Below are 25,840 nucleotides of genomic sequence, written 5' to 3' on the forward strand. Positions count from 1 at the left end.
TCTCTGAAGTGTTTTGCTGCAGTAAAACGTTTCCATGCTGCATACAGGAAGGAATATTTCTCTTTAACTCCCCGTAAATAACGTCTTGTCTATCTGATGCATATAAAATTTCTTTGATTGCATATTCACAAATGAATTCTGCTTGTCCTCGTTAACAGGCTATGGAAGTCTGTGTCATGCATACTGTTTGGTCTAGGATGATCAGGTTTAACCACTTCGGGCCGGGGCATTTTTCAACGTTGAGGATGCTGGGCCGGCATGACTATCATTTTTCCGTTTTCAAAATCCTTCAACAATTCATCATTCCATTTAACAGTCGTTTATAGCCACACGGAGTAATCTTTAGGCACTACTCTAAGTTGACAAGTGACCTTCATTGACGCCCGAATATTTCAGCCAGGCCTGCAGCCTTGTACACAGAGCCCAGATTGTGCGGTGTTATACAACTGTCTTTTGTTCACGAACCTGGCTCAGTGCACTGCTGACCTCTTTTCAATAGGGGCCAGATTAGCATGCAGCGGTGCTGTGTGGCTCATTGCTGCGGTGGTGGAGAGCTTTTGTCCCCGGTGGTAATCCGCTTGCTCTAAATACCCAAACCCTGGTATACGGTTTCAAAATAACGCTGGATTATCACCGCTTTTGACAGTGAAAAATGCCGGTAATGCCCAGCAGCCTGGTCTTTTGTTCGGAGTACAGTCTTTTGTTACAGGGCCCTGTTTCCTTTGTCCGAGTTTGGAGACCCAGGCCACTCATATAAACCATACGGCTCCGATTTCGGAGTCCCTGGCTGGTAGTGGTTAAGTTTAGTTAATCAATACTTTAACAGAAAGTGGTACTGAAAGCAACTTGGGAGATAGCAGTGAGATTGTTATGAAGTATTTGGATCTTATGGCAGGACCTAATAAAGATGCTTAAAAACAGTTTTTATGTCATCTAAGCCTGAAAAGTGGTTGGTGGTTTGAGGCAAAGTACATGTAAATGTGTTTTAATTTAATGGCTCCTACCCATTGATATGAGCATCCCCTCTTTTTTTTCCTTCTATTCAGACTTTTAAATCCTGGTGATCTTTTCGGAATCTATCATTTTACATCAGGAAATCTTCTGTTTCCTTGAATACAAATCCACTGTGGTGATATGTCACTGCTTTGTGGATTATGAGAACAGTGTAGTGTTTAGATGTAATATGCAGTCATTTTCAACAGTAGTAAACCAAAACATTTTTTTTATGATACATGTTTGAACCTTACAAGCAAATTGAAGCGATGTGGGCATCTACATGTACTTAAAGCACTTCCTGTGTCTTGTACCAAAAGGCTCAAGTACAGGACAGGGAGGCTTGTATCCATTTTCTAGGGTGACAGATGGCTTTCTCTGTAAGCCACTGTACCCTTATGTCACCGAGTCAATCCAAAAATTATGGATATAACACATTGTGGCATACATGTGTCATTGAGGCCTCCAGATTTTAAACTTGGCTCATCACATGGATGTTCATGTACTGGTACATGTATCATAGTTTGCTTCCAGATCTGTACTTTTTATAGTAATATTTTTTTTCATGATATTCCTGAAATGTATTCTGTACACAAGCTTGCCTTTGTAATCTTGAAGTTCTCTATTCACATCTTATGTGATCTACAACATGGAGAAGTTTCCCTTCAAAAGAATATATTTTGCTTTCGCTTTCATATAGGTTTAGTGAATTGCAGTAAATTTATTCTCTGGAACAAGCATGTCAGTTAATAGCAAAATGTAAAGTACATTTTAAAATATTGAATGTTTGTAGTAACAGCACAAAGTAGGTTTTGGATGTGCAAAGTGACTAGTGATTGGTATAAAAAACTACAAGCAAAACGTGCATGTTAAATCAAGACTTTCTAACTACACAGTAGGACTCACCAGAATGCTGATCGTAGTAAGTAAACATGGGTTGTAGGTTGTGGGGGGTCGGGGAGTCATCAAGGCATTTTACAGCAGGGCTGCTGTCAGCTGAAACTTCAGCTTTCTCCAAATATCAAATGATAGAAAACAAAAATCAAACTATTTTCTTATTAAATCCAGTTTGCCAGGATATGTTGATGTAATAAAAGTACCTCTGGTAAAATGGATAAGTAGAGACTAAGTTGTAATCAACACCCCTTTTTGGTTTTCCTCTGTATTTGAAAGGCAAATGGACGCTGAATGAGGAGCAGATGCTAACTGAGGCTGTATACTCATTGTCCAAGGCCGCCCCTGGTGAGAGCATAACTACAGGTATCTCGTGGTCTCAAGTGGCTGCAAAGGTACCCACCAGAACAGAGAAACAGTGCCGTGCTAAGTGGCTGAACTACCTTAACTGGAAGCATGCAGGGGGCACTGAGTGGACCAAGGATGATGATAATAAGCTGCTTGAGAGGTACATGTAGGTCAAGATAAATATAGATTCAAACTCAAATATGAGCACTTTTTAAAGCGTGAGTTGTAGATTACTTGTTCACCTTCAGATAGTTAATACTTGTTTGGACTAGCTGTGTGCCCAGGAATACTTAGTGAATGCATACATGTACATCATGTGGACACTAGCCAGACAAAATGGGGCAGTGTCTGGACACCCATCTGGCTGAGTTTTAACCACTTCTGCCGGGGAGCCTGGTTTTGGGTACCGTGTGTTTATACGCAGAGCTAGGGTGCCCAGTTTCGTACAAAAGAGCTGGTCTGTGTAACAGAAGACTGTACTCGGAACAAAGGTCCTGCTGCTGGGAATTGCCATCATTGTTTGCTTCCATTTTTTGAAGGTAATCCGGCACTGTTTTGAAACAATATACCACTGTTTTGAGCATAGTGCACCCGCGGATTAGCACCGCGGACAAAAATGCTCCAGGGCCCCATTGATGAGCGACACAGCGCCACTGCTCGCTAATCCAGCCACATATGAAAAGACACTACTGGCATTCACCAGAACAAAGGAAATTATGCAACACCACACAATTCTGGGCTCTCTTTTACAGGGCTGCAGGCCTGGGCTGAATACTTGGGCGTCAATGAAGGTTGCCTGACAGATTAGAGTAGCCACCAGAGAGTCGTCCATTTGGGTGTAAACGTCCAGTAAATGAACACATGATTTTTTGAAGAATTTTGAAAATAGAAAATCTTAACCACTACCAGCCGGGGACTCCAAAATCGGAGCCGTATGGTTTATATGTGTGGCCTGGGTCTCCGAACTCGGACAAAGGAAACAGGGCCCTGTAACAAAAGACCGTACTCCGAACAAAAGACCAGGCTGCTGGGCATTACCGGCATTTTTCAGTGTCAAAAGCGGTGATAATCCAGCATTATTTTGAAACCGTATACCAGGGTTTGGGTATTTAGAGCAAGCGGATTACCACCGGGGACAAAAGCTCTCCACCACCGCAGCAATGAGCCACACAGCACCGCTGCATGCTAATCTGGCCCCTATTGAAAAGAGGTCAGCAATGCACTGAGCCAGGTTCGTGAACAAAAGACAGTTGTATAACACCGCACAATCTGGGCTCTGTGTACAAGGCTGCAGGCCTGGCTGAAATATTCGGGCGTCAATGAAGGTCACTTATCAACTTAGAGTAGTGCCTAAAGATTACTCCGTGCAGCTATAAACGACTGTTAAATTGAATGATGAATTGTTGAAGGATTTTGAAAACGGAAAAAATGATAGTCATGCCGGCCCAGCATCCTCAACGTTGAAAAATGCCCCGGCACGAAGTGGTTAAAAAGGTCCCGCCATCATGTCCCTCTCAAGAGAAATCTACCCTGCAGGTAGTGGTTAATTGTGCTTCTTTACAAGCCTTGCTTCATTTTCATTTGAAAGATCAAGTGTCATTGAGCTTATTACCACAAAGTATACGGTACTCTCTTTTGAGAGAAGGGGTAATACAAATGCAGTTTTAAAAATATATTGTGAAGTTTCATTGAAAAGAAGACTTAATTCTTGCTCAGATTGCTGGAAAGTGATGCAGAAAATGATAGTCAAGTCAACTGGGATGAGCTAGCAAAAAACTGGAGAAGTGTGCGATCTCCACAGTGGCTACGCTCTAAATGGTGGATGCTTAAGAGACATATACCTGGTCATGAAGAGATGAGCCTGGCTGGTGAGTTCATCAAAGTCAACAGCTATCAGCTGTATGCATGAACTACAGTTCACTTTTTGCTGTGAAATGTACTCATGACAGTCAAGTGAGGACATGTTGGAGCCCACCATGTACTGATTGCCTGCTGTAATCAAATAGAGTGCAGACTGAAGTAAACTTATTCCCTGCACGATTATGTTTACTAGAGCTAAGGATTCATTACATTTGAAATGTGTTTCTTGTTCATTTTATTGTTTGTTTTACGTCTTGAGAGTGATAAAATGTGCATATTTTTGACTCCAGCACTAATTGACCACATCCGTTCCAGTCCCATTGGCTCCAAGCACGTGAAGACTCTACGTGGATCCAAACACTTGACACCAGACATGAATTTGTCTGTCCCTGTTGCTTCCCTAACAGTACCTATGGGACGTAAGTTGCATTAAGGAAATCATTTTTCTAAAGCAGACGTGTTTCAGTTATCGTACCTATTGAATTGAAAAGTGTTGGGATGTAAGGGTACATACCTTCACCCATGTGATGTACGTGGGCTTGGCGGAGCATAGTGCTGAATGGTGCACTGTACTTCTCTTTCTTCTGGATACTGCAAACCAGCTCCTCTGTGGGATATTTTGTTCCAGGTGTATGGAGTCTCTGAGTGTGAAATTTCAGTCGGACATTTTCTGAGCACTTATTGTGTTTGTCTGAACATAATCAAAGATGCTCAGGCAAATTGTCAGACCAACATATCAATAAACAGCTCTTAAAATATCAACAGAATATATGGGATTATGGCATCCGATTTATTATTAGTTTTGTGTTAGAATTAGGTTAATTACGCCCAAGGCATTCATCACGGCTGATCACTCATCGCTGGCTTATGTCACCCAGCACCACGCGTGTATGTATCCTTTACCTGCACAGACATGAAATCGCCCCATAACTCTTTGCGCATTGTCAACATCAACATTTCACTGTCACAGTGGTGAACACACGTGCACGAATTTCTATGCATTAAACAAAGCTGCTGTGATTTCCTCCGTACCACACCCGTGCAGAAGAATGCATGATGGAAATGTAGCAACCAGTACCAGTCTGTACCATTCAAGTACAACACTCTTCATCGGCCATATACAAGTTGCGAACGCAAAAGGCTGCAGGCCGGAAAGACATTGATGTTACGTTGCAAGAGGTTTTCTGCAAGTGAATTCATAGAACTTGGTCTCTTTTTTATGTATGTATTTTCTGTGTTCATGAGTGTCATTTGAGGTTATGCTCATGGCACAAGGTTTAGCATCAGCTGGTCTGGATGCATCACGCATGCTTTAATACCATGCGATACACAGACATTGTTGGCCAGTTTGCCGTTCTGATTGCCTTCGTGATTGTGTGAATTTTCATTAAGACAGGTGTTTATCACTTTTTGAGATACTTTTGGAAGCTGTTGTCCCCACTGATGTCATTCAATCAGCACAGAATTGCCCTTAAAACAAAAAGCAGGCAAATTTATGACATGGCCTGCCCGATCGGGCAAACCAAAAAAAAAATTGCCACGCCTGCACCCTAACAAGGATTGCTCACTGAGGCTGCATGTGCGGTTTTGGTAGGACTGGGGGAAAAAAGTTAATTTTGACCCCTGACACTGCACGTTACAACTCTACCTTTTATATAATTTAGGATCAGAAAAAGGATGTGTTTTGAGAGGGTATATCTCCAAAACTGGCAAAATGAACATTGCCCTTGGAATTGTTAGTGTGACAGCGCTTTCGATAATGTCAATATATGCATTTCGCATCAATGTTCTCAACCATCATACAAATTCTCTCAGATATGACATATTCAATGAACATATTGTACTCGTTATATATTTGGGTAGCTGAAAGGTATGAAACCTGTTAAATATGCTGGTATAGTTAGAGGGAACTGAAACGGCTAGGGAATGAAGAAAGCCAAATCTTTCTAATCATTTTGGACTTTTTTCATGGCCCGATCTGATACAAATATATTGACTTAAAACTTTGAATGAATCCAAGTGCCTTTAATCTGCACTAGTAGCCAACCAAATGTCCACAAAATGTACACATATGCTTAATTATCCCGACCTTATCATTTTTATAAATCTGAAGGTACAAATTTGAGTTTTAAATTACCAAAGTCACTCTTTTAGTAGTTTTTAAAAAAATGACATGTGGAGTTGCATTTTAGTTCATCTTTTGAACAATACGCCATACTTGTGTTTTTACTTGGTTTCAAAAAGAGGCACACATCAGCACATCTATGTAAACAGGAGTGACTTACCTGGAGAAATGTATTAGTATTGGTATGAACTTGAAGGTATTTTTTTTTCATATTCATGTTAAAACAGCAACATCAGAGCAAGTAGATGTGTACCAATATGAGGTTCTGGATACATCAATGAACCTGACACCATCCAATACGTATGTCATACAAAGTACTGCGGGTCAAGGAGAGACAGCAAGTACAGCAGGTTACATTGTCACTAATTTACAGGTAAGTTGTAAGAATGGTAAGGTAATCATGCTTGGCATTTCTTTCTGTTTAAAGCAGTCCTAAATCCCTTTAGTTTAGGATTCATCTCAAGATATCAATACATGCTTGTTCCTCTTTACAGTGCAATACTGCTACAGCATACATGACAAAATTCACAAAGAATGTTTATTGTAACAGTCGTTTGTTGTAGTCTTTTTCAGTCATCGATGCACTTGTTCTGGGCTTCAGCCCTTTCAAATATGTTGCAGCCTATCTCAGGAGTATTTTTGCATGAGGAGTTGGGGCTGACACTTTCAGCACAAAAATTACAAGGAAGTAGAAAATTGATAACACCAAAATCAATTTTTTTTATCACCAATCCTTAATTTCTTTCTTTTTATTTAAATCAAATTTTCAGTGTTGGATTAAAGCGCACATTAAATTTGGGAGCCAAGAAACATGTTTTATTATTATTTTTATTATTATCATTAAAGCCCAACTGAAAATGACTTCAAATATTTCAATACCAAGGATTTTGGAAGTACATGTAGATTATCCTCCCAAAAACCAATATACAATTAATTTATCTGCTGAAAATCAACGCCAGAGAAATAAAAGTTTCTGTCCACAAGCAACTGGGCTGATTTCAGAAACATGCGAGGCTGTGTTTGTGTTAGATTGATGACATAACAAGCATGCATGAAGATATGCGAGTATGTAAGCTGGCATTGATTCCTGCCCAAATTCATTAACACAAGGATTTCTAAGGATGTGCTGAAAATGCACAATATTATACATTAATCTCTAAGATGCTTAAACCTAAATTCTTACTCTTAGCTGGTCAAAATAATTGCGAAATTTGTATCAAAATGGAGTACAAGACGTTGAAGGTGAAGAAGAACGTAATTTGCATGGCATACATGTGAGATTGCACTTGTGTATACGTGCAGTGGCGACAGATTATTCATATGCCACAGAGAATAACGCGGGTTGGTCAATGTAGGAGTATGCAGACCTGAATCTTGGCCTGAATCGCTGCTACCGTGTACAGTATGTGTATAGATGTAAAGCTGTTTAATTGAGAAAAGACAGCAACCTACACTGTACATGCATGCTTGTTTGCTGAGTCTACAATTTCAATGTGTCAAAGAAAAAGTTGTAAACACGTATCGGATTCTTCGAGTGAAAGTGAGTGGATTCAGTTCCTATGATAGTGATTATAATTTACTCGTTGATGAATGAGAATGATGGTATGGAACCTGTCAGTGTTGCGGGGCTGCTGTGGTTGTTCCAAACCTGGTGGTGGCCCAGCAGCTTTATCTACATGTAGTTGAAATGAAAAGAAGCAGACGTGCATACTTTCAGACTGGCTTTAATTCTATTTTGAGAAGGTGAGGTAAAAAATCCCAGGAAGTAATTATTAAATGTAACCTGTCAATAAACCTGTTGACAGATAAACACAACTTTTATTGTGTTACTTTTTGCTCTTTACATTTCTAGCAAAGTTCAAAAACTAAAAGGTTACAATAATTTAAATGCAAACAAATTCACACACACATCCATTATACATGTACGTAAGTCTTTTCGCATACTGGTACTAAGAATAAACATTAAGTACATGTTTATAATTTTCATAAAAATATAAACTCATCTTATTTTAGATTTATAAAAACATTTGAAAAGTTACATGAATAAAATAAATAAACCACCTTCCTCATAATGCAATATGAAAAGATATCAGGAGAGCGCATCACAAATGATGGTTTATTTTGCCATTCGTCACAGCCATGACTGTGTGCATCACCAGATGGTATCATCACAGGTAACAATGAACCAAAGTTAACTGAACTTCAATGTCCTTATATTCTTGTAAATATTCAGAGATTGTAAACTGGCAAATTAAAACCTCAAATGTTCCATATCTCAACTTTGAGGTGCATGGACTAATAGGCTTTAAAAATTCAATGTTACAATGTATGTAACAGGAGTTAAAACAATCATTCTGTTTGTAAGGTCTCCCATGTGCCATTCAATCCTACTTCCATCCAGACATCAATTTCTAAGGTACAGAATTTCTATTTTGACTATTTTCTCCCTGAATTGTTGACAGGGGGTTCTCCTTAAAAGACAGCATCAATGTTCTTTTGCCTTCTTTAAAGCTGTACAGTCTGAATGGAAGACCTCGGCTAGATAGCCTAGGGCATGAGAATGCACACACGGACAAAACTTTTGAAGAGCTCAAACTTAGTACATGTACACGTAATGCATGTGTGCTAGTGTCACAGTGCATTGCGTCAGCCATGCATGCGCCAAACAAGATCACGACTGATTGAGTACTGCGGAGTGCGGACCACCTGGCTCTGTTCAACTGTTGAGGGGGTACTTTTAGTCGAGGCGGATTACACTCATAAGCATTTTACATGTATTTTGAAATACACTGTGCATACTTTACAAAATATTTGGATCATGCCAGCTTACCTTTTTTTATTATTATTATTAATTTGTTTAGTTCAGAAAACAAAATCGCATATTAAAAATGCACAGTATATGAACCAGTAGGTTGAATTGCGCTTTACATTCATACATCACAAGAATTATTTTTTCAGAAGCATAATAATAAATTTCTGAAAGATCATTTCTGACGAATTGCAAGCATTTACAAGTCCAATATAGGCAAAAGGGAAGGTAGATCAAAAGCTTGCACAATGCATGTACATGGATATATATATACATACAATATAAATGTAACTGGTAAAAGGTAATTAAAGTGATCCAAGGGAAATCACACAATACGAAACATATCACACGTAAGCTTCAAAGGTTAAACCTGCTTATTCAGTAAGTGGGTGAGGCTTGGAATGGAACTGTTCTTGTATCTGTTCTGCATTTTATAGGACTAAAGTGATCTGCACTCCTTAGTGGTCAGAACACAAAGAGCATCAACTTGCACTGTACCCCATCAGAGGGATAGGGTTCTTTTTTGCTTAACTTGTTTAGAAACGACACATGCATGTCTGTGAGATCTTCTGTGTAGCTTGATTTCAGGCCGGTTCCAACTTTTAGACAACAATGCTGCACCATAGATCTGTTTCCTGCATACCCAAAGGTACTGACGGAAGTACATGGTATTAATTTGGATTCATTTAACCAACTGACTCGAAATAAGTCTCACTGATCTTTTATCTGAACAGGGTGATCAGTTGCAAGGCAATGAGAATGTGACAGTGGAGCTAAATCATTTGAATCGCCAACTGTTGCCATCTGGCCAAATCATCATATCTGCTTTATCTAAGCATCCTGCCCTATCCACTCTTTCAAGAAGTGGCTCCTCAAATAGGGACTATGGGGCTGTATCCAGTAAGACAGGCCAGCAGCCTGCTTTAGCTGCAGATAGAGAGGACAGAACAGGTAAGGATGGTGAGATACATGTATCTTCAGGTAATTGATCTTTTACAGCAACTTCTTCCCTCTTCAGTAATACTCGGGTGGGAACAAAACCCATGAATTGTACTACTTGCATTTACCATAGAGTATAGAAAGCTTTGTGTTATAGAGTCCAGTGAAAGTACATTGTACTATTTGTTGGTAAATAATATGCTGCATACAATTTCTGGTAGCAGATCTTTAAAAAAATGATGATGGGTTTGAAATTAGAAAGTTTGGCTTGAATTGCCAGTCTGATCATTGAATCAGTTTGACGTCTTGCAGGAGTAAAGATGAGAAGTTGATACAATGGAGTCTCATTATTAGAAACTTGGTTATAACAAAATTCAAGTTACAACAAGTACACATCTTCAGTTCTGGAAAAAATATGTAAATATCTATGGGGAATAAATCTGTTACAGCAAAATCACATAGTACAAAATTTTTATTCTGTTGCATTATTAAAAAGAGTTGTTGGAGACTCATTTATAATGTGTTAACAAATCCTGGATAACAATTTTAAGCCGAGTTGGTACAGTTGGGCCAAAAAGTTTACATTCACTTGGTAAAAAAATCATTTTCCTCATTTTTTTTTGCTGTTTGAAATAGTTTTGCCTACCTTTTCTTTACGAGGCCAGACAAGTTGTATCTCAGCTTCATGTTCATAGTGTTTACTTCAGTCAAAAATACTCAGAGACATTTTCATTTTGTGACAATGTACATCTACCTCCTTATTGTCATTCAAGAACTCTTCAGAAAGTGGTCCACTGCGACTATGAGATGTGACAACAAGTGTACAGAAAGTGGCACTATTAGGGTTGGACTGTGTACTTCTGATTTGTTTTATTATTAAAAAACAAGAACCATATATATGTCTCAGGCTTTTTAATTGATGCATACACCATGTACATCAAGTAAAGACCCATTTTGTCTGGCCTCATGAAAAGACAAGTCGATAGGAATGATTGAAATTCAAGGAAAACTGTTTTTGTTTTAATAGGTGTATGTTTTTACCCCAACTGTGTCTCTTGTATTAGTTAATCTTGACCCGATGTAAAATGTTTTAATGCGAAGGTACTTATTTTTGGACTGCGCACAGTTGCTAATCATCCACTGTGGTTACCAACTACAACCTATCATCAAAATGCACCGCTACTTTGGTGCATTCCAGTTATTCTTGTCGAGTGCGCACTGCTATAGCTAATTTATATGAAAATTAAGAATTCTTAAAAAACAATGATTGATTTTACAAAGGCCTTTGACAGTTTTAACTTATGAAAAAATGAGGCCATTATCCCCAAATCCTCAACAGATTACTGATCCCCTGCCCCATGCACCCATACAGATAACTTACAATGAAAAGACCCAAATTACAAAACCATCCCCCCAAACCATCACCCTATTCTATGAATTTTTTTGTTAAATACAATGAAATAAGGTTCTTAACCTCTCTTTGATAGAAAAAGTAAATTCACCCTGGCCCAAGCTCAGAAAAGGGTTAAAACATTTATCTCCAAGTTAAGAACACGAAAGGAATTGAGTGCCCAAACACAGAACTATTCTTGTCACAAAGGATTTTGAGTAAGAACTGGTATACATGTACCTGCCAGTGAGTTTGTGTGCTTGCATGACATACATGTACATGTAGGCTTTGTGAGACGTCCTGTCTCTTGCGAAGTACAGAACAGAGAACGATCTGTTACACTCAGACAATATTTTCATGGGACACATTGACCATTGTGCACTCATGCTTGTCCATAATTGAATTTTCAACAAAGGCACGTGCCCAGAAGAAAACTGGTATCACACAGTGAACATTACAAAATGAACAGACAGTATAATATCTCTCTGTGACACTGTTTAGGAAAGATCACGTACCAGTGGATCATCGGCATACTTGCTGTTTCATATATCTTGACTTCGCCCTCAGACATAAATTATAGTTGATCGTCTTGGTGTTTCTATTTCATTTGCCATTCATGCACATTGTTTTTCATTAAATAACATTTTGATGGTTTATTATTCCTGTTACATTCGATGAATCATTCTCTACAGAGTATTGTTACAACTTCGGACATCACCCATATTGATGTACATTTGTTGTATACACACACAGTAGCATCTGTACATGTTGTAAATCCGAGGCCAGAAGCCAGTGCACTATGCTCTGCATGCAGCAAAATTCAAATGAACATTGATGAGTGAACATTTTCACAGGGTCCTGCTGATTTTGTAATAGTGAGAGTTGGCTGCATATTAATCTTCTGCATGTCTTACTGTCAAAATATGTGCATGTATCTCAGTTTTCAAGAAATATGTTTTATATAGAGATTTTTGGCAAATATAATTTGTTTTTTGAAAAGTATTTGAAATCCATTCATATGATCTCACAACTGAAATCGGGGGCTGGACTTCCCTACAGTATGTGACATTTGCAGTTTGTATGTTTGCTGTTCTAGGTCTTGTAGGACTCCCAGTCCGAATCAGTCTAACAACAACTAATGACATCAATAACCAATCAGATCCATCAGAGGAAAACTCAGTCAACCAATCACAGCTCGTTACCAGCAACAATGGGCAGCTGTCAAGTGATATCAGCCAATCAGAACAGTCAGAGGACAATCCTCTCAACCAATCAGAAATGATCAGAGGCCATGACAGTCAGCTGACCGGGGATATCAGCCAGTCAGATCAATCAGAGGATCATTCACTAAGCAACCAATCACACTTAATTGGTACTGATGCTGTTTTAACCCAGCAGGTAAGTTGTGTTTGATTTTGCATTCATTATTTGGGGGGATGGTTTTCTTTTAATTTGTTTTAAAAATGTTCAAACTTTATGTGGATGTTAAACAAAAATGCCATTGTTCTGTGAAACTGTCGGCTCTAACAGTCCCAAATCCTCCAATGTCAATGTGATTTTACAGTCAGCCTAGGGGGTTAGGGGTGTACGCATAGTTACTTGAATCTGCTTGCCCTGAAGAAGGTACTCAGTTGACGAAAGCTCGGCAATCACATATTCCAGAGCACCGAATTTGTATGATATTCTTGTCAGTATTCTGATCACGGTGCTACGCAACCCTTCCTTATTTTTACACATATTTACTTGTTTTGTTCAATATTTTAACCAAGGAGGAGAGAACACTAATTGAACAAAAGATATTTCCCTGTCCCTGGTGGTTGCTCTTTTTTCCTCAGTGTAAGTGCCTTTGCTTAGTCTATGGGAGAGAGTTATATTGTAGAGGCAATGGGAAACACAATGCCCTTTTCTGTGTGGTACAGCAAAATGCATCTGTATGTACAGCACTTTCAGAACATGGCTGTCCTTTTACACTGAACACCAAGTGTGCAAGTGCATCTTTGAGTATTGCATCTGAACAAATAAATGGGAACGCCTGCAATCTGGACATGCAACATTAAACGGCTTGTAAGGCAAATTACCGGTATTATGGTTCTTAAATGTATTCCAATCCACTAACAGAAAGAAGTTTAGTCATATTTCTAGGTTGTTTTTCCTAAAATTACCACTCTCGTACTGCGCTGGGTAAACTCATCAACGGTAGAACAAGGATAAATGGAAACTCAAATCTTGTACCAATATGTGTTAATAATAGTTTTAAAGTAATTTTAAGGTGGAAGAATGCTTTCTCAACCCCAGTTTTACCTTGCAAAGATAAGCAGGATCATGTCACCTGGCATAGAAAAGCACAGTAATAGAATTTGTAGCCCATAAACACTTCCAACATGCTAGATACACAGCTTGTGTACGGACCTGCCTGCGTTTGTTGTAGGTTTTGGTTATTTTGAAAACAAACGAAAAGACTGACTTTTGTTACTCGAGTTCCTTTGCTGTTTTTTCTAAAATTTAAGTAACAAGGTCAGTTAAAACTTGAATATGGTATATTAGATGTTATTTTAAAGTACAATGTAAGTTAAAGATGCACAAAGTTTTTTATCCCGATGATTCAACTATGTGTCACATGGCACAGTACACTGCAGGTATTCTAAATTTTCATTTTGACAATCATACAATATACAAATGAACAAAAGTTGGTAAAATGGCCTATTTAGACTGTGCATCAATCATAAGCAAAATGAATGAGGAAACAAGTTAAACTGTAGACTGCTTTATCATTTTTTTCTTTATTATGTCCTTTTTATCAACTCACAAGGGGACTGAGGTTTGGGGCAATGGAAGATTGGGGGGGGATTTAATTGATTTTTTAATCATTTCCTTGTTTCCATAACAGCAAATCCTACTTTTGAAACACATAAGGAAGCCAGAAAGTCCTTATAATGTAGACATATAATTATTACATCCTGAAGTGATGAACAAATGAGCACGGTGACACTTTTTCTTAAGCACTTCGGGCCGGGGGCATTTACATGTATAAATGTTGACTCTACTGGGCCAGAGTATATTTTTGCTTTTTTTCTGTTTTCAAAATTCTTTAAAACTTCATTTCTTCATTTACTGGACACTCACACCCATACAAATGACTATCTAGTGGCTACTCTAGTCTGAATGCTCCGAAAAATCTAATCTGAAAGAAATAGATGTTCTTTTGACGCAGGTATATTTCAGCCAGGCCTGCCACCTTGTAAAAAGAATGTGCGGTGTTATGTAATTTTCTTTGTTCCCGAAACCAGCACAGTGCACTGCTGACGTCTTTTCAATTGGGGCCAGATTGACGTGCTGGGGTACTGTGTGGCTCATCGCTGCAGTGATGGAGCGCTTTTGTCCCCGGTTGTAATTCGCTGAATGCCACAAATATTGTTGTACTGTTTCAAAACAATGCTGGACAATCTCCGCTATTGACAGTGAAAAAATGTTGGTAATTCCCAGCAGCCTGGTCTTTTGCTACAAGTATGGTCTTTTGTTACAAGGCACAGTTCCCTTTGTCCTATTTTGGCTGTGCATTTAAGAATATGTGTCTAAAACCAGGCTCCCCAGCAGCAAGTGGTTAAAGGAAATATTGCAAGTTTAATTTGTTTTCTGTTATGTTATTACACAATGTAAGGTGATACACAACTTAAGTAATCCCACTTAAGACAAAAATAATGTCTGTTATCAGTGTTTATCATTGTAACTTCTGACAATATGTTTGATCCCTTGATTACACGTATGTTTTATTTTACGGATGGAAAGGATTGGTTTAGTGTTTTTTCACATTTGTTGTTTATTCTTATTTCCATAACAACTTCCACTTAAAATCACAAACAAGTCATGTCAAATTCCTCTGTAACATGCATTCACATCTCCCGACTACCATATTTAGAAATTTGAATTTCCAATTTGAAATTGTTTACTCCACTGTTTACCAAAGAAAAATCTGCAAGCAAGGCCAGGAAACCATAACTTTTTACAGGTACTGGCAAAGACAAGCAGTCCAAATCAGTAATATCCCAAAACTATTGATAAAATCATATCTAAGCCTTTTCTTGTCTGATTTTAACAATTTAAACAGATATATAACAGATTACACATACATGCACTTTGGGCATTCTCCCCTCCTCCTTTCCTCCCCTTAGAAGCACTGGGGCAAAAAGGTGACAGTGATGATGAAGAAATATTACCCCCTCATCCTCATCATCATGAGGAATCTTAAATAGTTTAAAATAAAATTACTTTTCCATCTCACATTGAGGCCGAAAAGTGACATGGGCTTAAACAAATAATTCTTTTATTGCATAAACGATAAAAGTCATTACTCTCTGAAAATGCATGAGGGCGCCCTTTGGTTTTATTGTTTTGCGGTCATGTAAGAGCAGCCATGAATGATCACGTGACTGGGCTGTTGTGTTCAGGTTCGCGAGTTGCTTGGATATGAAGTGTCCTTGTGCAAATTGGTTAAACTGTAGGCCAATTTCATGCCCCTTATGGGAAAGGTGGCAAAGCTTCACTTAAAAAAATTATTGTGCCTTGGAATTTACTAATATGTCGCGCAAGGTTTCCTCGAATCGATTGCTAGTTGCATCCTACGTCAGCTTACTAGGCCAACTACTGGTAGGCCTTGTATATATTTCTTGTAGTAATCGGCCTACGTAAAGGAAGAATCGCCGTCGGATTTTCTTGTGTGGATGGATCTCTTCTGCAGGCCATTGCGAGAATGCATCATTCATCTTATGGTCTCATTTTCCTTGCGAGTCATGATGCCATTTGCTGATCAATGATGTCTTTTGCTGCGGATCGATTGGGAACGTCTGAGGGGGCTTGGTTGCTCCACCATATCCTCTTCTCTGGCAGGACTGACTCAGGTATGGTTAGCAAGAGAGACCCTGCTCATCGGTCACTTTCACAGTACACCAGCGTGCGTCACCTTGGATGCGCATGGCCGTTGTCCACAGCCGGGCCTGTACTACAAGGGGACAGCACTATGGATCGAGTCAACTTGCCGCTGTGCATCACTATCTACAAGCAGCTCTCGGAGGAGCAGCATTCTCTCTCCAGACACCCAGTGCTCATCCAACAGACGGTTCCATTGTGCCACCATTGCCAACACTCATCGCTAAGTGCAATCAGTGGAGCAGTGCACTTTGGACTCTCCAAGGCCATCGATGTCCGGGCAGCCGGTTCCAAGTAGCTACCATTGCCACTGCTCATTGCTAAATGGAGTCACTGGAACAGCGCATTTCGCACTCAACAAGGCTGTTGATGTCAGGGGCCTCTTTCATGCAGCAGGCATCCATCTACTCGGGCTACACGGCGATCCTGGCTGCCGCACTAGGTATACAACAGGCATTGTTGGCTGCTCTCAATGGTTTTGGCCAGGCTTCAGTCAGTCACTGCACAGTGGTTCAAATAAGAAACAAAACAAAGAAATAAATAAATACATAATAATTGGGCCTGTGAGAATCTGTTTTATCACTCCAAGATACATAGCATTATTCTCGGCAGGCACACGGTTTGTTGACGATCCCTCAATTCAATAATCAGCTGTTTGTTGCCATGGTGTTGTAAACATGTACCAGTAGCTTGGAGTGCAGGTGCGTGACCGCCCGAGTCTCGGCTGCAGCGCAGAAGGCTAAGAAAGCCAAAGATATAGTGTTACTATCTACAGCTAACGCGCAAGAAAAAAGTTATACATTGTTATATTTCGGTGATTAATTGAAAAACATAAAATAATAAATAAATAAAATTTAAAAAATAGTAGAAAAATAAAAAATACTCATAACAATACTAACAGTGTAAGTAATGTTATGGGCCGAAGTAATTTAGTTTACTTGTAGGCCCTGCCCCTAATCTGAACATGTAAGGAAGCTTCTTTGGACGCCTTCTGCGTAAGATCTGTTACAGTTACAGCAGGAGAAGTTTAGCCAAAATTATCACTTTGCCAGTTCATGCAGATTAAAGGTACTCACATAAGTGAACTTAAACACATCAAGTGTAGGCCTAACCAAGTATTAATTAATAAATTAAATAAATAACAAAATGCTAAAAATTTAAAAAATACAAAAATAAAAAACAATAATACTAATTTAAAAAACCGATGTGTTATCTCCGTCTCATGCTCGGAGGAATGGGGCAAATATAAAAGTCTTCAAATAATGTGCATTCATGTGTAACTGAACTAATTACGGTGCACGTTGCATGCCTCCTGCAATCAGCTAATCTTGTAGAATACCAAAATTTTACAACAAGTACACCAGTTGTCATGGTTCCCATGCCCATTACTTGCATGGGCTGTATTTTCCATTTTCATGATCAGTCTGTAGCTGCTTCGCTTGTGTATGGTTTGTTGCAAGGTTTTTTCCCTTTGTTTTAGAGGTATGGGATTTCTTTTTCTTAGCTCGCACCGTATTGGTACCAGGTAGTTATTCAAAAAAACCCAAACAAATATGAATTCGGCAAGTGGGCTTGACTGTTTGTCTATCTGCCCGTTCCAATTATTCAGTTCTCTCCAGCAAGGCCTGTCCTAAGTAACAACCCAGCTGTTTTGTTTTATCCAGCATACGTCATAATCATACACTTTAATCATAAGTGGTCCCCGTGGTAATCCACAAGTGGTTATCCTGCAAGCAGCTTACTAACACATCAAAAGCTATCACATATCTTGGTATCAATTTAATGCCATATTAGAAAGGCTGTACAGAAGTCCTCCCACTTTCTTATCTATGGAGACATGGGCACCACCTCGTCGATTGATCACAGTACACGTAGGTCTAGGTGGAAACGTTTTGCTTCAAGCAGATTCCTTCGCATTCCTGGCGCGAGTGCAAGTGTGTCCTCCAAATGCTATACACAAGAGTAGTGTGTGGGACATTCTCCGCGCGTGCTTTTGCACTCTTTTCCTGTCATGTGCTGCCGAGGAGCCGCTCAAAGAATCGCTCAAATTGACGGAACCAAACCTAAACAGTCCCCAAAAGTTGAATGTTTTGTCATGCAGATTCCCAAAAATTCGCTCCGAGCAATCACCATCTCGTCCACACATAGACCTACTCTATATACAGAAGAAACAGAATGTGACCACATCGATAAAGACTTACTTGTCATAAAAGACCACTTTTGTTAGATCAAAGATAAATCGAAACTCTCTGGATCACAAATCAACAAAAACGGCAGGAAAACATATCTTTGCGATCGTTTCAATTCACACTTTTATAAGCAACCAATTTAGACAAACATTTTAAAAAGTGTAAAGGTGAAGGAAGTCCTGCCTGTATTGTCAAAATGCCAGAATCTACCGTGAAAGGTAGTTTTTGGAAATTTTAGGCACAAACAAAAAGTGCCGTTTGTGATTTATGCCGATTTTTAATTGATCTTAGTAAAAACAAATGACAAGTCTTGTTCACAAAAACATGTTGCTTGCAGTTTTATTATGCAGTAACGCATTGTGATGGTAAAATAACCGCTAGAAAACTTTATCGAGGTCCAAATGCATCACAGACATTTATTCAAAGTAAATACAACATGCCCATTTGATAGGTGTCATTGGGTTTGGCAAATTCTGTTTGTAAAGTACTCGATCTGGATACGTATCCAGGGGCAAGTTGAAAAATTTGCCAAATGACTTTTTTTTAACCAGGCTTTTACCGTGCTCTTGTTGATGCCGGTTTTTTGGTGAAGGTTTTCAACGGCTGCGTGCCCTTTCCAATAACCTTTAAGACTGTAATAGACTTTTCTAACTTTTTGCTTTCCATCATTCTTTTTTAAAAGAAAGGAAAAAGCTTTTACCAGTATCTATACACGACATAACCCAACAACGTGGTTCCGCCCAACATAAATCATAATTCATGTTCTTTTTTATCATCGTTGGGTGCGTAAAAATCACTAAATATGGATTCACGTTTGAGACCCACACCCAAATGCTGTGTGCCCGTGATTTCATTACCATCGAATAATCTGAAGTTTGAAAGACGTTTTGATCTTGTTCAAAAGGACAAAAACCCTCACACGTTTTACAATCCTCACATCGACAAAACAAGCATTATGGTCGAAGGTACACCCAATCAATTGTTTTCACAAGGAACGAATGAATATAATCACTGGAACGAAGCACATAGGTTTTAGGGAGACTCGGTTACCGAATAGGGCCAACACATTGCAGAAGATTTCAACTTGGGGAGGATTATATTGGCGACTACCTGAAAGAAAAATACGGTTTGTAGTTCGACTTTTCCTCACCGACGACAACAAGGGCCACGGTAGCAGACATAGAGTTTGTGACTCGGGCGGTATTATGATAGAAATGACGCGAGAGGCAGAATCCGCGGGTGTTTGACGATGTACTTGTTTCTCATCATGCCCAACTCACTATTGAAGACAGGAATTTTAAATCGTTGAGTTACTAGTTGCGTGAAATTGGGTAATGCAAACTTAATCACGCGAACTTAACCATGTGAACTTAATGTTGAGTTAATTTAAAAACATAAATGACCAAAACAATATGCGAACGTAAACCTATCCTATCCCATAAACGCTTTTGTCGGAAAAACCAACTCAGGGAAAACCAAGTGGGTACTTGAGTTACTTGAACAAGAATATTTTCACGCGTTTGAAGTCATCGTGATCATATGTCCCACAATCTGAAAGAACAAGATATATCTCGAAAGACGATGGATATTTACCAATCCCAACATATACCTTTGCGACATCGACCGCAAACTTTTAGAACTAAACAAGCCATCGAGCCATTGTTTCAAAAAGTGTTTGACGGAACCAAAACTTTGTTTTTATCGATGACCGCAGTTCTGAACAGCAAGTAAAATATCGCAAAAAATCTAAACATGGTAATAGCAGTGCCTTGACCAAAATGGCAAAAGTATAATAGATCACGATGTTTTATTGTAAAGACCGAAACCCGTTTGATCAGGCGTTAAGAAGAACATGACGTAATGCCGGACGAATATCGCATGCCATTAAAAACCATCTGAGAGATGTGAAATATTCTAAACTCTTGCTAAAAACCAAACCGCCGTTGAGTTGGTGTTTGTTGTAAGAACTTCAAGCAACCAAGTTACAATTCTCAAAACCTTTGAATTATAACACAGTTATAACAAATTTTTAAAGTATTGCTGTAAATAAAAAGGAACAAAACTAATAAATATGTCGCAATATGTTCCGCTGGTTATCAAGCTAGTTATAGCACTCAATTTGATGTTCTACACTTGTAAATGATCACACCTGAAAAAAGTCTTCTTAACCAAACAAATCTGTTTGAACAAAGTTTGAAAAAATTAAGCAATATTTTGTTACTTATATTAGAAATGGAACAAACTGAGGGCCTCAAAACAATTTTAAAGTTGCATCCAAACCCAGAACCGAACGTGAATCAAACGAGCACGAACCTGATTGACTTCAAATCTCGACTTTGCACATTAATAGCAGTGGGTGATTCTAAAAAATATCTTGGTAAGGAATTCACCGTCAAAGGCATCAAAAGTTAGCCACCGTTGGAACAAGAAAACTGTCTCGACGTTATTTGGCTTAATTTGGCAAGGAAGTCATATCTATGGTGGGTGAAAGTTTGTTGAGTTTATACTCCCGACTTTTGGGGCTTTTGCTTCCGATCAAATTTTTGGGACACAACATCACGTTAGACTCGGAAGAAGCATTAACCCAAGATCTCAAACACAATCCCATCATAATTTTGAGCAGGGCGATTTCTCAAAGAAGTTTGTTACAAGTCCAGAAGTTACCTTTCTCTGCTAGTTGGTGCATTAATTACAATAAAACATCTTTGTTTCAATGAAAAATCGCAACAAAACTGTCTTGCTTTGTAACAAATACTAGCAACAATGGAAACAGAAACAACAAAAGCAAAGCAAGCGAGCAAACTTATCGGAGCGAAGCAACGAGCGAACCCAGTCTGAGCGAACCTATTCCGAGCCCAGCGAAGACACCTCAGACCCTGACCAAAGTCACTAAAATTAAAAACCCCAAACGAAATGCACAGGTTAAAAAAACTTGAAGAACATTATCACAAAATGAAAGAGCAATTGTCTTAATAATGTAACAAACAGAGGAAACAAACGAAACATCTCAATCTTTTGGTAGTTATGTTCCGTCATTTTGTCCTTGGTTGATTTTAGCAGGCGTTGGTGTGGGGCTTTTTGCCTTAAATGTGTTTTCGAAGGGTGCAAAACGTGAACCTATTCCAAGGGAACCCAACCAGTCGAGTAAGGTAACTAACGCAAACCTAAATGCGAATCTACATGTAACCCGAAGCTTCTAAACCAGAAAGTTTAGTAATGGAGTAATGCTCAAAACTAAAAAAATAATTTGAAACATTTTTTCTTGACGTTAATAAATATGAAGATAGCTACAAAAACAAACAATATTACCAACACGCTTTACAACGGTGCAGTTGTGAGTCTAATTATAATAAGATATGCTATGACAGCCAAAAAGATCTTGAAGTGGAAATTGCCCAATTTAGACAGATTGCATACTGGAGACATCGCAAAACTTTCCGTGTTGGTCACAAGATCGACAGCTACTCAAGATTGGTTGGTTGCACAGGGCTATATTTTGGAAAGCATAACCAGCATACCATCAATCAAACTCACCAATGCGACACACGTGTAACAAAACCAAAACCAAAAAGTTTTCCGTAATTTAAAAATAAGGTAAATAAGTTATAAATCAAGGCAGAAGGAGGGTTTGAAGACATGGAAATGGGTGATTTTGACAACGCAACAGAAGACCAAGCAGATCAAGAAGAAGAACAAATGGTATGGGATGATTCCTATGACTATCAGCCCCTACCAACAGAAGATCAACCAAACACAACCTCAGACACTGTAGAGCCTGGAAATGATACCCTAGAAAGAGGAAGAACAAGATTTATAGTTAATCCAAATGTAGATAAATTTTATGAAATTTATAAAACAAGAAGGTAGAAGTGACGTGCCATCGTTACGCACATATGAAAATTTTGAATATGTCGATAGAGAAGGTCTCATTTATAAATCAACCCCACCTTTCAAAGAAGTGTTGCTAACCAATAAAAGAAACCCAAGTAAATTTGCGAAATTAGATGCGATTGAAAGATGTGCTAGGGATGCCGGCTATAGACCTGGAACAAATTTCATTCGAAATGAACTGGGTTTTCAAAGGTATAAATCCAAACTTGAAAGTCACCAACAATCAACTCTCAATCCAATAATCAACAGTCAGTCATCCTCCTCCCCCCCCATCCTTAATGGACCACAAACATTCTATCCTGCTGTACAAGGAAATGAGTGGCTTAAGGTTATTGATTACTTAGTACCAAATGAGATGAGAATGAGCATATAACCCTAGAAAGCCTTTTTGAATAAAGGTAAAAGGGGGGTTTTAAACTCTGCCCACCTTACTACTGCCTCGTGAGATCCCTTGTGAGAAGTTTAAACCAAGTGCATGTTCTACTAATACGTAGAACTTTGCCTTGTCGGGGAAAAATTAAAACTTTGTTATAGACAGGTTGTGTACCACAGATATTGCTCTTAAATATGATCAACGCATAATATTACATAAATTTGATAATAATGTGCATGTTTACAGCTTGGCAACAGTCATGTTCAGACTCACCACACTTGAAACCCCCCACGTATGAAGTTATATGTGGTCCGGTGATGGTGACCACAGATCTAAAAAGTAGGCCTCTTTTCCCTTGTCATCCTATGGTCTAAGAGTCCAAAGCAGAAATCAAGGAACTTGCTAAAACCTTGGCTTGAGAAATGGTAAATGAGAAAAAAGAATTGATTGCCAAGTTGAGCAAAGACGGAGATGTTGAAATTCAATGTTAGCCAAACACGAGGGTGGATGGTATCTGGGATATGAACAAAGCGATAGACCACTGAGGTACAGTGAAGCCATTCCCTCCACACCCATAGATCTCAGTCCAGTATAATAGCAATATATCACCAAACCAAATAAAACTAGCAAAGCGAGTGAAATGAACCCAGTCCAAGCAAAGTGAAGTCAACCCAGTCTGAGCGAAGTGCAGTGAAGCGAGCGATATCGAGAAGCAAACCATAGCGAGCGAGCAGAGCAAGCGAGCTGAGTGAAGCAAGTCTGAGCACCTCAAGAATTATTTTTGGGGGTAGTCAGACTTGAAGTTTTTAAATTTTTTCCCTTGGGTAGGTATCCAGGGGACGGGGAGGAGAGCATGGTCAGCTCCACCATTTTATATACTTCTACTCTTAACCACTTCCTGCCGGGCGACCCCTTTTCGAGTACATAGGCTTTATCTGCAGAGCCGGGAAGCCGGAACTGAGACAAAAGAGTTGGGCCTTATAACAAAAGACCATGCTCAGCACAAAAGACTGAGCTGCTGGGCATTACCAACATTTTTTTGTTCTCAGTAGTGTAGATAATCCAGCCTTGTTTTGAAACAGTATACCATGCTTTGAGGCATTTAGAGCGAGCGGATTACCACTGGGAATGAAAGCTCTCCACTAACGCAGTGATGAGCCACACAGAACCGCTGCACGGTAATCTGGCCCCTATTGAAAAGAGGTCAGCAGTGCACTGTGCCGGTTTCGAGAACAAAAGAATCTTACTTAACACCGCACAATCTGGGCTCTTTTTCCAAGGCTGCAGGCCTGGCTGAAATATTCAAAATCAATGAAGGTGACTATCAGCTTTAGAATAGTCCCAAAGAGTCCTTCATGTGGGTATGACGAATTTTTGAAGAATTTTGAAAACGGAAAATCTTGAAAAGGACCCGGCATCTTGTCTTGCTCAAGAAAAATCCACCCAGCAGCAAGTAGTTAACACATAGCTCTTCCACATTGTACGCACTCATTAATAAGTGGGTTGTGGTCCCTTTATACGGTATTGATAGTCCAAGTGTGCGATTAAAATTGCAACAAAAGCCAATGCCATGCAGTTTAAATTCTTATCAGGAGAGGTGTCTTATCTGTAACTGGGCTGATACCACCTGAACAGTTGGCGCAGTACTTTGGCAGGCACTTCTTGAATGAGAACTGATACACTCGAACTATAGAGGATTATCCATCAAGCCGAATATCAGCCGCATCACACCGATGGTTGTAAATACATCTCTTCAAGAATCCTATGAAACCAACATTTACACCCATCAGTACAGATTCTGGAAAACAGGTTGACTACTGACAACCTGTTTATGTTCATTCAGCTGGTCATGTCAGTGACCAGTCTGATCTTGGTAACATACATTGACTTGACAGCAGTGTTTGACAAGCTCGTGCGGCACTACTTTATTGTGCTGCGTGCGCATACCAGGTCCGACAAGCTCACCTCCATCTTGTACTGCTCCACCCGTGCCTGCATTGGCGACTCCTACTGCCGGTACAAGGTCAGCAGAGAGAGAGGTAGGGTGCTGTCAAATCACCACCATGCTTTGTGTGGTATTTCAATCTATGGTAATCTAAGGTATGCAGGCTCAGGATGGAGAAGGGGAACATGGGCATGAGCTTCAAATTCAATATCGACCATTTTCTGAGGCAGCACGTGGACAGCCCGGATGTCCTACTCTGAGTGGCATAAAGACAGTGTTTTGATGTACACGGATGACATGACGGCATTCTCCAGTGATGCCGAGCAGGCCCCCAAGATACTTGAGATCATCCTTGAAGAGTTCCTGCACCTCGGCCTCTTCGTGTTATTCAAAAAGACCTACACATAGTCGTTTGGTGGGATGGAATGCAGTGACATTGAGAGACGAGTAGTAGATGTGATACAGAACATTGACCAGTTCAAGGTCGGGCTGGCGGTCCACAGCTTGGCAACAGCAGCTACATGTACATCATGATCCAGATCGTGCAGGCCACCAGGCTGTTCTGCAAGTACCAGCAGGTCGTGATGGACTATCGTGTACTCAAGAAGGCAAGAATCCACTTTATACTGGAAGCGTTCATGAGACAGACGCACTGCTATGACATCATCTCAGAGGACTACATCATGATGCTTATTGTATGTGGGTATTGTTGCCTAAGATAGTTGACACCGGGCAGATTGTAAAAGAAAACAAACTCAGAAGGTGAAGAGACAATGGCGCAGAAATACTCCAACGATGACCTTGATGAGTATTTCAGCACACCGCCACTGAAGCATTTTATTCATGTCTTGTACTTTCGATACATTGCACACGTTGCCTGCCACGACGCCTCACACCCAACAAAAAAGCCCTGTCCATCTGGCGGAACAAGCAGCATGCTACCACAGTGAAGGACATGTATCTACTATCTGAAATTAAAAGGAGGACATCATAAAAAAGATGTCAAATCGTGCAACGTTTCACTAGCTCCTGGCTATGCGCTTCCCATACCTGCAGACAACCAGCCAGAGCAACCATGAACGTTCCAAGCAGATGAAGCAGTTTTTTGCTGATGGTACCATATTATCAATGAAAGAACGGACATGTTTTTATGTCCTCTAT

The 25,840-nt window shown here is 39.5% G+C and overlaps 1 protein-coding gene across 7 annotated transcripts in view; it reads left to right on the forward strand.

Moving 5' to 3' along the window:
• Window positions 1-25,840, forward strand: part of dmtf1 (cyclin D binding myb like transcription factor 1) — a 95,879-nt gene that overhangs the window by 34,427 nt on the left and 35,612 nt on the right. For all 7 annotated transcript variants that reach the window (XM_087135472.1, XM_022243665.2, XM_022243666.2 and 4 more), the window contains 6 exons: window positions 2,167-2,395; window positions 3,952-4,103; window positions 4,386-4,514; window positions 6,448-6,593; window positions 9,764-9,980; window positions 12,455-12,756. In XM_087135472.1, coding sequence (XP_086991598.1) covers window positions 2,167-2,395; window positions 3,952-4,103; window positions 4,386-4,514; window positions 6,448-6,593; window positions 9,764-9,980; window positions 12,455-12,756 — 1,175 coding nt within the window. The remainder of the gene's footprint in view (window positions 1-2,166; window positions 2,396-3,951; window positions 4,104-4,385; window positions 4,515-6,447; window positions 6,594-9,763; window positions 9,981-12,454; window positions 12,757-25,840) is intronic.

Source organism: Acanthaster planci, linkage group LG04 (genome assembly GCF_054643075.1).
Source record: "Acanthaster planci isolate LZ-2023a linkage group LG04, COTS_SCS, whole genome shotgun sequence".
NCBI lineage: Eukaryota > Metazoa > Echinodermata > Asteroidea > Valvatida > Acanthasteridae > Acanthaster > Acanthaster planci.